Below are 12,500 nucleotides of genomic sequence, written 5' to 3'. Positions count from 1 at the left end.
GTAGTAATATAAATATATAAATATAAACACATATATACAGTATATATATACATATATATATATATATATATATATATATATATATATATATATATATATATATATATATATATACAGTCTCCCACTGTCCCTCGCGTTGCGAAAAAGAACGAGTAATAACACACTGGTGACAGGTGGTACTGTGAAACTGCCTTGTGGTAATTAGGGAAGGGATGAGAAGGGTTGAATGTGTGAGTGCATGTGCGTGCATATCTACCAAAATATTTAGCTGTTATTTATGACGGGTTGCGTACACTTGTGTAATAAGAATAAAGGAGGTGGAACCAATTAAAAGATCTTTAAACGAGCCAGTGATGGGGAGAAGGATTTTGGGGCATACCCATTAGGGAATCAGATGGAGGGATATTATTATTATTATTATTATTATTATTATTATTATTATTACTTGCTAGGCTATAACCCTAGTTGGAAAAGCAGGATGCTATAAGCACAGGGGCCCCAAGAGGGAAAATAGCTCAGTACAGAAAGGAAACAAGTGTAAATTAAATATTTTAAGAACTGTAACATTAAAATAAATATTTCCTATATAAGCTATACAAACTTTAAACAAAACAAGAGGAAGAGAAATTATATAGAATAGTGTGCTTGAGTGTACCCTCAAGCAAGAGAACTCTAACCCAAGACAATGGAAGCCCATGGTACAGAGGTTATGGCACTACCCAAGACTAGAGAACGATGGTTTGATTTGGAGTGTCCTTCTCCTAGAAGAGCTGCTTACCATAGCTAGAGAGTCTTCTACCCTTACCAAGACGAAAGTGGAGCTGGGGGAAGAAGATGCAAGGAATAGAAATACAGGGAGAAAGTTGACTAGAGCGACCAACCCTCTTATACACTGGGATTAATAAAGTCAAAAGAAGATGAAGACTGTTTTCTAAATTCTCCAGTTGTAAAGAGAACATTGATAATCACTAAAGTTTTTCTGCCGCTTTGATCTCTACACTGGCTAGTGCATTCGCATAGCAGCAGATTATTCCCCACCCGGGACCGTGACTTAAGTTGTTTACTGGGGAGCCCACTGCTGTAGTTGGGCACCACAGTGGGGGCTTGGGCTTGCCCAGCTGACGCACTGGTGAGCATCTATTCTGATGGAACTGGAACTGAAACCAGACACCTTAACCTTCGCTAAATGTTTCCATACCCTTAATCATCTTCCCCTCATATCTGTTATTCATCAGCTTGCAGAATGTCTTTAACTCTTGGTACTCATTTTGTAGTGTCAGTACGTGTTGACATTACAGAGCATGAATGACCTTTGCAGACGATAACATTTCTAAAGGAATGAAATGCAGCTTATTTCTCGCCTTTTCGCTCAACCTTGACCTTTGTACTTTAACATATATTAATTGGCGTGGATTTTCATACACTCAAATATGAACCAAGTTTGAAGTCTCTGTGACCACGATGTCCAGACATATGGCTGATTACATGAATTGGACATTTTGCTTGACCGTGACCTTTGACCTTCCTGCTTTTTACATAACAAAGCCGCTCATGATTGGCAGGGGCAATGGACAGTGACATTGCATTATCGAGCAGGACAATGCCATAGAGACTGACCATATATATTTGATCAATGCCCAAGACTCTACGATTAAAATTGTGTCCAGGAAGCTATTCACAAACACACAAATAGAGGGTAAAACATATCCTCCTTCCAACTTCTTTGGCAGAGGTATTTATTAACATTGAGATAACCATGTAAATAAAGGTTTTTTCTTTTTTATTGTTGGCAATGAAGTAATCCAGTGAAGGTTGGTTAATGTATAATTAGTTATGATAAACTTCTACAAATGTTACTGGATAATGTTTGGTCATAAAATATATTTATTGTCGAATAGTTAGTAACTGTATATAGTTGGTCCTCAACTTACGAACTTAATAGGTTACAAGAAGCTGTTTGTAAGTCGAATTGTGTTAAATTTTGGCCTAGGGTAGGCCTAACCTGAATCCCATGCCTGTGATTTCCAGTTACAAAAGTTAATAAATAGTCGGGTTTCATATGAAATAGATAGTGAATGTTCGTAAGTAGAATGTTCGTGTGGTGAGTGTTCGTAAGTCGAATACTCGTGCGTCGAATGTGCGTATGTTGTATTTTCGTAAGTCGAATGTTAGTTTGTTTGTATGTTGAATGTCCGTAAGTAAACTTTTCGTATGTTGGGTGTTCGTAAGTCGAATGTTCGTGTGCTGGATCTTCGTAAGTTGAATGTTCGTATGCTGATGTCCGTAAGTCGAATGTTCGTGTACTGGATCTTCGTAAGTTGAATGTTTGTAAGTTGAATGTTCGTATGCTGATGTTCGTAAGTCGAATGTTCGTATGTTGGGTGCACGTAAGTCGAACGTTCGTAGGTTTCCGTGAGTCGAATATCCGTATGGTGAGTTTTCTTAAGTCGAATGTTCGTATGCTGGATATTCGTGGGTCGAATATTCGTAAATTTTGATGATCGTAAGTCCGATGCCCGTGCGTACAATGGGTGTAAGTCCGATGCCCGTGCGCACAATGGGTGTGAGTCCGATGCCCGTGCGCACAATGGGTGTGAGTCCGATGCCCGTGCGCACAATGGGTGCGAGTCCCATGCCCGTGCGCACAATGGGTGTGAGTCCGATGCCCGTGCGCACAATGGGTGCGAGTCCGATGCCCGTGCGCACAATGGGTGCGAGTCCGATGCCCGTGCGCACAATGGGTGCGAGTCCGATGCCCGTGCGCACAATGGGTGCGAGTCCGATGCCCGTGCCCACAATGGGTGCGAGTCCGATGCCCGTGCCCACAATGGGTGCGAGTCCGATGCCCGTGCGCACAATGGGTGCGAGTCCGATGCCCGTGCGCACAATGGGTGCGAGTCCGATGCCCGTGCGCACAATGGGTGCGAGTCCGATGCCCGTGCGCACAATGGGTGCGAGTCCGATGCCCGTGCGCACAATGGGTGCGAGTCCGATGCCCGTGCGCACAATGGGTGCGAGTCCGATGCCCGTGCGCACAATGGGTGCGAGTCCGATGCCCGTGCGCACAATGGGTGCGAGTCCGATGCCCGTGCGCACAATGGGTGCGAGTCCGATGCCCGTGCGCACAATGGGTGCGAGTCCGATGCCCGTGCGCACAATGGGTGCGAGTCCGATGCCCGTGCGCACAATGGGTGTAAGTCCAATGTCCGTGCGTATAATGGGTTTAAGTCAAATGTTTCTAAGTTGGGGACTTTCCATACAGTTACCAACAAACTATTGATAGGATATACTACCATAAAATATGACATATAGAAAATTACAAAGCTTATGCCTTACAACGAAGTGAAGCTTACTACCATATATGTATACAAATTATAATAAGGATTCATACATGAATGAAACTTATATAAAGATCATGACCCATTCAGAAACTTGAGAGAAAAAAAATGTAATGAAAACCAACCTTATATTCAGAATAAATATGTTCTATGAATAAATATGCATTGGAAATGTTTGAAGGCTAAAATTAACTTATAATCTAAAATATTCTTTTTTCAGATTTTCTTTTCAGATGTATCGAAACCAAAATCTTTATGGAAATGGATACTATATAACTCTGTATTCAGATGTACAGTTGGAGACAGGAATTTATGGCCCACCTCGCTTTGAAATACACTTGTCACACCCTAACTGCGTAGCAGTACTTATGTTTAGCCCAGAGCACCAGCTCTGTCGTCTCTCACTACAGCTAAAAAAGGGGGGAAGGGGGGAGATCTGATTACAGTGTGCCTCACGAAACGCGAGGTTCATACATGACGTCTATACATTCAGGTATATGCACACACATACACTTACACTCACATACACACACAAATTCAACCCTTCCCTACCCTTCCCCCTTTCCTAACTACAACTAGTTTGACCAGCAATTTGTGGGAGTGTGGTTTCCTACTGAGCCATTAGAAGCCAATGCCTGGTTCACCCTGGTCCTAGCTTGATGAAAAGGGGGGGTTTAATCGCCACGCAACTAAGGTGTGATAGGGAGGTATACCAAGAATTCCTGTGTCCATGCGTACACGATTACTTGGGAGAAGACCGGGGCATGGAGAATAGGAACAGCTAATTCCAAACAAGAATTCCTATGTCCAAGTGTACATGATTTCTTGGAATGGGAACAGCTCCTCATTCCAACCAAGAATTCCCGCGTCCAAGTGTACACGATTTCTTGGGATGGGAACAGCTCCTCATTCCAACCAAGAATTCCCGCGTCCAAGTGTACACGACTTCTGGGAATGGGAACAGCTCCTCATTCCAACTCCATTCCAAACTTCTTTTGCAGGACGCGCCTCTTCGACCTGAGTTCACTCCAGTCAATGTAGGCATTGTGGAGAAGGCGTTTCCCAGACGCTGTGCTGGGGTCAAATGGCGTCCGGCCGTGGAGGACTCTGAAATTGTCCAGCACCAGCATGTCCCCTGAAATCAAAGGGAAATATCCACATGCCGCGTCAGTGATATTTACAGATATTGCTGTAGCTTTTAGGAGAGTGTTTTTGTCTCTCTATTTATCAAGAATGTTCCAATATTTCAAGAAGCTTCAGTCATTGTGAGACTTTAAAGACTCATGACTCTGGTCTGAGGAACGAGACAAACGAATAAACATGGCATTGGACGAGATTACAGAGACCAAAAGAGAAATGAGACAAATTAATAACCAAAAAAAATGGAAAGGATTACAAAGACCAAAAGAGAAATGAGACAAATTAATCACCAAAAAATTGGAAAAGATTACATAGACCAAAAGAGAAATGAGACAAATTAATCACCAAAAAATTGGAAAAGATTACAAAGACCAAAAGAGAAATGAGACAAATTAATCACCCAAAAATTGGAAAAGATTACATAGACCAAAAGAGAAATGAGACAAATTAATCACCCAAAAATTGGAAAAGATTACATAGACCAAAAGAGAAATGAGACAAATTAATCACCCAAAAATTGGAAAAGATTACATAGACCAAAAGAGAAATGAGACAAATTAATAACCAAAAATTGGAAAAGATTACAAAGACCAAAAGAGAAATGAGACAAATTAATCACCCAAAAATTGGAAAAGATTACATAGACCAAAAGAGAAATGAGACAAATTAATCACCCAAAAATTGGAAAAGATTACATAGACCAAAAGAGAAATGAGACAAATTAATCACCCAAAAATTGGAAAAGATTACAAAGACCAAAAGAGAAATGAGACAAATTAATCACCCAAAAATTGGAAAAGATTACAAAGACCAAAAGAGAAATGAGACAAATTAATCACCCAAAAATTGGAAAAGATTACAAAGACCAAAAGAGAAATGAGACAAATTAATCACCCAAAAATTGGAAAAGATTACATAGACCAAAAGAGAAATGAGACAAATTAATCACCCAAAAATTGGAAAAGATTACATAGACCAAAAGAGAAATGAGACAAATTAATCACCCAAAAATTGGAAAAGATTACAAAGACCAAAAGAGAAATGAGACAAATTAATCACCCAAAAATTGGAAAAGATTACAAAGACCAAAAGAGAAATGAGACAAATTAATCACCCAAAAATTGGAAAAGATTACATAGACCAAAAGAGAAATGAGACAAATTAATCACCCAAAAATTGGAAAAGATTACATAGACCAAAAGAGAAATGAGACAAATTAATCACCCAAAAATTGGAAAAGATTACATAGACCAAAAGAGAAATGAGACAAATTAATCACCCAAAAATTGGAAAAGATTACATAGACCAAAAGAGAAATGAGACAAATTAATCACCCAAAAATTGGAAAAGATTACATAGACCAAAAGAGAAATGAGACAAATTAATCACCAAAAATTGGAAAAGATTACAAAGACCAAAAGAGAAATGAGACAAATTAATCACCAAAAAATTGGAAAAGATTACATAGACCAAAAGAGAAATGAGACAAATTAATCACCAAAAATTGGAAAAGATTACAAAGACCAAAAGAGAAATGAGACAAATTAATCACCAAAAAATTGGAAAAGATTACATAGACCAAAAGAGAAATGAGACAAATTAATCACCAAAAATTGGAAAAGATTACAAAGACCAAAAGAGAAATGAGACAAATTAATCACCAAAAAATTGGAAAAGATTACATAGACCAAAAGAGAAATGAGACAAATTAATCACCAAAAAATTGGAAAAGATTACATAGACCAAAAGAGAAATGAGACAAATTAATCACCAAAAAATTGGAAAAGATTACATAGACCAAAAGAGAAATGAGACAAATTAATCACCAAAAATTGGAAGAGATTACATAGACCAAAAGAAGTGAGAAATGAGATAATTGAATAGCCATGAAATTGGAAGAGAATACACAGACCAAAAGAAGAGAGAAATGAGACAAACGAATAAACATGGAATTGAAGGAGATTACAGAGACCAAAAGGAAAGGGAAACGAGACAAACAAATAACCATGAAATTAAAGTAGATTATATACACTATAGATACAAAAAAGAACAGAAACAAGACACGAATAACCATAAAATCGGAATAGATTACAGAAACAAAGATAACGAGCTTATATACAAACAGTTGAGGGCAAAAATGACACACACATTCAAACAATGTAAAATATGCTATAGCAAGCTTAAACAGGTTTTTCTATTAACAGTGCGGGAGAGAGGGGGATAAAAAAGCAATAATATTACGGTATATGATCGTGTATGGAAACACGTGCGGTACTAAACAAACAAGAGGGGCACTCAGTAGAGAGCAGACCTCCGCCGCGGCAGCTTATTTCTAAGACTTTTGAGAGACCTTGACCTTTGATCTTAACAGGTATTAATTAGTGTGGATTTTCATACACTCAAATATGAACCAAGTTTGAAGTCTGTTTGACAATTATATCCAAACTTATGGCTGATTACATTTTGCTTGACTGTGACCTTGACCTTCCAATATTTAATTATTTCCAGCTTTTTACATAACAGTTAATCGCTGCAAGTTTCATTACGATTTAAATTGTGACCAGGAAGCTGTTTACAAACAAAGGCACACACAAACAAACGCACAGACAGGGGCAAAATCATAACCTCCTTCCAACTTCATAGGCGGAGGTCATGAACAGCCAGCACATTAGAACAAGTACAGGAAACAGGTACGAGACACGTTTAAGAGCACAAGCAAACCCATAAACACACAAACAGGGGCAAAAACATAACCTCCTTCCAACTTCATTGGCGGAGGTAATGAACAGAAATGAAATGAGTACACGCACAGAAAGCGTTTACAAGAGCAAGCAATCCACGAAGACTTCACGTTTGAGATACCTGGTTTTGTCTTCACGCGAATACTGATCTCGTAGAGGATGTCATTGAACGCCTTCAGGGCCTTGTAGAAGAGGAGGACGCCCTCCGCGTCCAGGTCCATCAAGGAATCTCGGGACTGCGAGGAGATGTTCAGGCGGGAGATGTTGCCTTCTTCGTCTAGTCTGAGTTAGAGAGGCGTTTGAAATCTAAATCTAAATCAAAATACGTAAGGCATTTGAAATCAAAATGCGAAATGTATTTGAAATCAAAATACGTAAGGTATTTGAAATCAAAATAACAGAGATAGTTTAAATATAAATCATACGAAAAGTATTTGAAATAAAAATACGAAAGGTATTTGAAATCAAAACCAAAATACTAAGGGTATTTGAAATCAAAATCACACGGAAAGTATTTGAAATCAAAATACGAAAGGTAATTGAAATAAGAAATCAAAATACGAAAGGTAATTGAAATAAGAAATCAAAATACGAAAGGTAATTGAAATAAGAAATCAAAATAAAAAGGGAATTGAAATAAATCAAAATAAAAAGGGAATTGAAATCAAAATACGAAAGATATTTGAAATCAAAATGCGAGGACCAAAATCAGTCTCTGATTAAGTCTTTGATTTTAGGGAGAAGATATTTCAAAACTTAACATCCACCATACTGGAAGGAATCTGTTAGGGGGAGAAGAGCGAGAGGGAGGTAGAGTATTAGATGGCGAGATAAGGTGAAGGATGATATGGAGAGAAGAGGTTTGGTGGAAGAGGATGTCTTTGATAGAAGGCATTGGAGAGGGTGCATCAGGCAACTGACCCCTTAATGTAAGGATAACGGTGGGAAAGAAGAATCAAGAGGTAGGCTGAGGATTAGATGGCGAGATAAGGTGAAGGATAATATGGAAAGAAAAGGTTTGGTAGAAGAGGATGGCTATGTTAGAAGGCATTGGAGAGGGCGCATCAGGCAACCGACCCCTTAATGTAAGGATAACGGTGGGAAAGAAGAATCAAGAAAAAGGCAGAGAATTAGATGGAGAGATAAGGTGAAGGATGATATGGAGAGGAGAGATTTGGTGGAAGAAGATGCCTTTGATAGAAGGCATTGGAGAGGGCGCATCGGGCAACCGACTCCTTAATGTAGGGATAGCGGTGAAGAAGAATCAAGAGGAAGGCAAAGAATCAGATGGAGAGATAAGGTGAAGGATGATATGGAGAGAAGAAGTATGGTGGAAGAAGATGCCTGTGATAGGAGAGGGCCCACCAGGCCTTAATGTAGGGATAACGGTGGGGAAGAAGACATTACTATAAGATTGATAACCCAAAACTAACTGTATTGTAGGAGCCTTGGTGATCTTCCTGAAGTCGTATGTTTCGAATCCTGCATCCTGGAAATAGATGGGGGCTCTCGTCAGGACGTCGTACAGGGTTCGGTTCCTCTCCTTCAGGAGGTGGGCGGCGTGAACTCCGTCGGACAGGTCATTGTCCCCGCCTTTGCCCTCGTGTTGTCTTATGCAGTGCAGCCAAGTGGTCTGTTGGTCGTAGGACACAATGGAGGAGTCAGAGGGATGGTCCTTTTAATTCCCCCAAAAAGGGGAGTTCTTCTTTATGCTTACTGGCTACTTTGTTAACCTGAAGTTTTATTCCAGCTGTGACCAGATTGTGGAATGAATATTTTCTTGCTACTTTGTTAACCTGAAGTTTTATTCCAGCTGTGACCAGATTGTGGAATGAATATTTTCTTGCTACTTTGTTAACCTGAAGTTTTATTCCAGCTGTGACCAGATTGTGGAATGAATATTTTCTTGCTACTTTGTTACCCTGAAGTTTTATTCCAGCTGTGACCAGTAAAGTACCATTTAGCAAAACGCAGATGAATATAAAGGAAGAGGGAACAAAGTTCTCTCTCTCTCTCTCTCTCTCTCTCTCTCTCTCTCTCTCTCTCTCTCTCTCTCTCTCTCTCTCTCTCTCTCTCTCCTCAACATAAATACAATAACAAATGCACATTCCATGTATACGGAAATTAGTCTAAATTGCCTTTTTTTACGATATTCCTTATATATATATATATATATATATATATATATATATATATATATATATATATATATATATATATATATATATATAAATTTCTATCTCATGCTTGGGATCGAACCCTAGCCCCTTCTAATGAAAGCCCAGGTCGCTTCCAACTATTCCACCAGAGCCCATAAAAGAAACCCTCTTAGCAAAACAATCACATCTGAAAGGCCTCTTAGCAATAAAACTTCTTTTATGGCTTCTGGTGGCATAGTTGGAAGCGACCTGGCCTTTCATTTGAAGGAGCTAGGGTTCGATCCCAAGTATGAGGTAGAAATTTATTTCTATTTGAGCGCGATATTGTGTTGATCTTTATCCATATATATATATATATATATATATATATATATATATATATATATATATATATGAGCGCATATATATATGTATATATATATGTATATATATATATATATATATATATATATATATGTGTATATATATATATAATATATATATATATATATATATATATATATATATATATATATATATATATATATATATATATATATATATATATATATATATATATATATCGACTTCTCGTCTATATCATTCATTCCCTCATCTGATTTCGCCTTTAAAATCCATCATACTGTCTTTCTTAGTCATCCCTTCACTTAATATACTCATATACTGTATTCTATATTGGTGGGGATGCCTTAACGTGGTGAAAGGTTCTGTGTATCGCTATGATTAGCAAAGCTGTACTAGTAAGGGCCACTCATACTAGGTTGGTTTGCGGTGAGCGATCAGACAACCCCAGTGCCTGTTTCATGCTCCCTGGCTACTATAAGAACAGGACTAGATCAATTACATAATTGTGTTCGTATGAATGCCATAGCCTCTGTACCATGGTCTTCCACTGTCTTGGAGAAGAGTTCTCTTGCTTGAGGGTACACTCGGGCACACTATTCTATCTAGTTTCTCTTCTTGTTATTTTGTTAAAGTTTTTATAGCCTATGTATGAAATATCTATCTTTGTGTTGTTACTGTTCTTAAAACATTTTAATTTACTTATTAATTACTTCTGTTATTTCCTTGTTTCCTTTCCTCATTGGACTATTTTCCCTGTTGGAGCACTTGGGCTTATAGTGTCCTGCTTTTCCAACTACGGTTGTAGCTAAGCTACTACTACTACTACTACTACTACTACTACTACTACTAATAATAATAATAATAATAATAATAACAATAATAATAATAATAATAATAATAAAATACTTATATCTGCTTGGATAACCAAGACGAACATCCGAAAGGCAAAATGATAAAAAAAATTTGAAAAGAAATGATGCTCAATTGACGTACTTACCCCAGGAGGGTAATCAACGTAAGGTAAGTCTGTATGCAGTCCAAGCTTAGATCCTGTATAGGCGAGATTGTTGGGGATCGCTTCAGTTTGTAGCTCGTAGGAAGTCCTGAAACATGATAGAAATGGAGATTGATTGATTGATTGATTGATTTGAAGTTTTCTGACATCTTGATGTCTAAGGTCATTGACATTCATATCACTTATTATAAATAAAGAATAGAATAATATTCAATTAAAACCATAAAAGCAATCATGTCATTTCAAATGTTAAATAGCTTTCAGAAGACCTGCTTCTGAAGTAAAGTTAAAAATAAAGCTAGCATGGTAGGACACATTATGTCCAAGAATCTTGGCAAGGATGAACCTGCCATCCTCACCTCGAGATTCAAACATATCTATTTCTTTCACTACTATAAGTGGGGCATTCGGTCAACAAATGTCTCACTGCCAAGGGAACAGTCGTCGCAATAAGGCTGGTACTGGCCAGTAAGCAGATATTCATGTGTCAACCGAGTGTGACCAATGCGGAGACGACAAAGAGTGGTCTCTCACTTTCGGGGCATCATGTGGATATGTAGTTCGTTGGGACTGGTGTAAAATTTCTTAAAAAGAAACGATAGATTCCCTGCCTCTTGATTGACAGACTTTAAGACGTGGAACACGGAGGATGAAAGAGAATTCTAAAATCAAGTATCAGTGACTCCTGTGTGCAACTGTACCTTGTCTGAAATTTTGAATTGTAGGGAAAGGTGTTTAAAATCATTTTAAATGTAAAATTTACTCTTCTAATACTATAAATGGAATTTTGTGTTCTGAAAGTCTTTGAGAAGCTTTGGACTCAATATATTTTTAATTTTTTACTCAGAATAAAAGTGCAATGACACCTTACTCCCATAATTTAAAGACTATCAATAATAAAAAAAGACAAACAATTTACTACTTTTGATATGCATCAAAGAAAGATGACACCTTAATAATAACAAAATGCTACCACATCTGAAAGGTCCCTTGGCAATACAACCACATCTGTAAGTCTTCTTAACCATGCAAACACATCAGAAATCCTTCTTAAACAATACACACATATCTAAAAGGTCTCTTATCAATAAAAACACACCTGAAAGGCCTTTTATCAATAAAACCACATATGACAGCCTTCTAAACAATACAAACTTATCTGAAAGATCTCTTATCAATACAACCACATCTGAAAGCATTCTCAACCATACAACCACTTCTCAAAGGCCCCTTGGCAATACAACCACATCTGAAAGCCTTCTTAACAATGCAAACGCATCTGAAAGACCTCTTATCAATACAACCACATCTGAGAGCCTTCTTAACAATACAAACACATCTCAAAGGCCCCTTGGCAATACAACCACACCTGAAAGCCTTCTTAATACAAACACATCTGAAAGCCTTCTACAAACATATCTGAAATGCCTCTTAATAATATAACCACATCTGGAAGGCCTCTTAGCAATAAAACCACAACTGAAAGCTCTCTTAACAATACACCCACATCTGAAAGGCCTCTTAACAATACACCCCCATCAGAAAGGCCTCTTAGTAAAGCTTCCTAATCCACTCTTTCGAGAGACCTCTGCCTAGAAACCATTAATCAACACTTTCGACAGACCTCTGAAAACACCTCACAGGTTAAAGGTGTCTGGTTTCAGTTCCAGTATCATTTAAAGAGACGTGCACCAGAACATCAACTGGGAAAGCCCTAACCCATACTGTGGTGCTAAACCATTGCAGTAACTTCCCCAGTAAA

General features: G+C 38.0%; 2 protein-coding genes across 2 annotated transcripts in view; one reads left to right on the top strand and one right to left on the bottom strand.

The window, feature by feature from the left end:
• Nucleotides 1–1,806: 1,806 nt before the first annotated feature.
• The window catches only part of LOC137648782 (gamma-butyrobetaine dioxygenase-like), a 16,418-nt gene continuing 5,724 nt past the window's right edge, over nucleotides 1,807–12,500 (bottom strand). The window contains exons 6-9 of the mRNA XM_068381919.1: nucleotides 10,721–10,826; nucleotides 8,653–8,852; nucleotides 7,341–7,501; nucleotides 1,807–4,473 (exon numbers count right to left, since the gene is read on the bottom strand). Of these exons, the coding sequence (XP_068238020.1) occupies nucleotides 4,307–4,473; nucleotides 7,341–7,501; nucleotides 8,653–8,852; nucleotides 10,721–10,826 (634 nt within the window). The 3' untranslated portion in view covers nucleotides 1,807–4,306. The remainder of the gene's footprint in view (nucleotides 4,474–7,340; nucleotides 7,502–8,652; nucleotides 8,853–10,720; nucleotides 10,827–12,500) is intronic.
• On the top strand, nucleotides 2,452–3,312 carry LOC137648268 (ribosome-binding protein 1-like). The gene has a single exon (XM_068381195.1). It carries the CDS (start codon nucleotides 2,452–2,454, stop codon nucleotides 3,310–3,312), a length of 861 nt encoding a protein of 286 aa, XP_068237296.1.

The sequence above is a fragment of the Palaemon carinicauda genome, chromosome 10 (assembly GCF_036898095.1).
Source record: "Palaemon carinicauda isolate YSFRI2023 chromosome 10, ASM3689809v2, whole genome shotgun sequence".
Classification (NCBI taxonomy): Eukaryota; Metazoa; Arthropoda; class Malacostraca; order Decapoda; family Palaemonidae; genus Palaemon; species Palaemon carinicauda.
The sequence above is the reverse complement of the archived record's forward strand: the minus strand, read 5'-3'. Positions and strand labels throughout refer to the sequence as shown.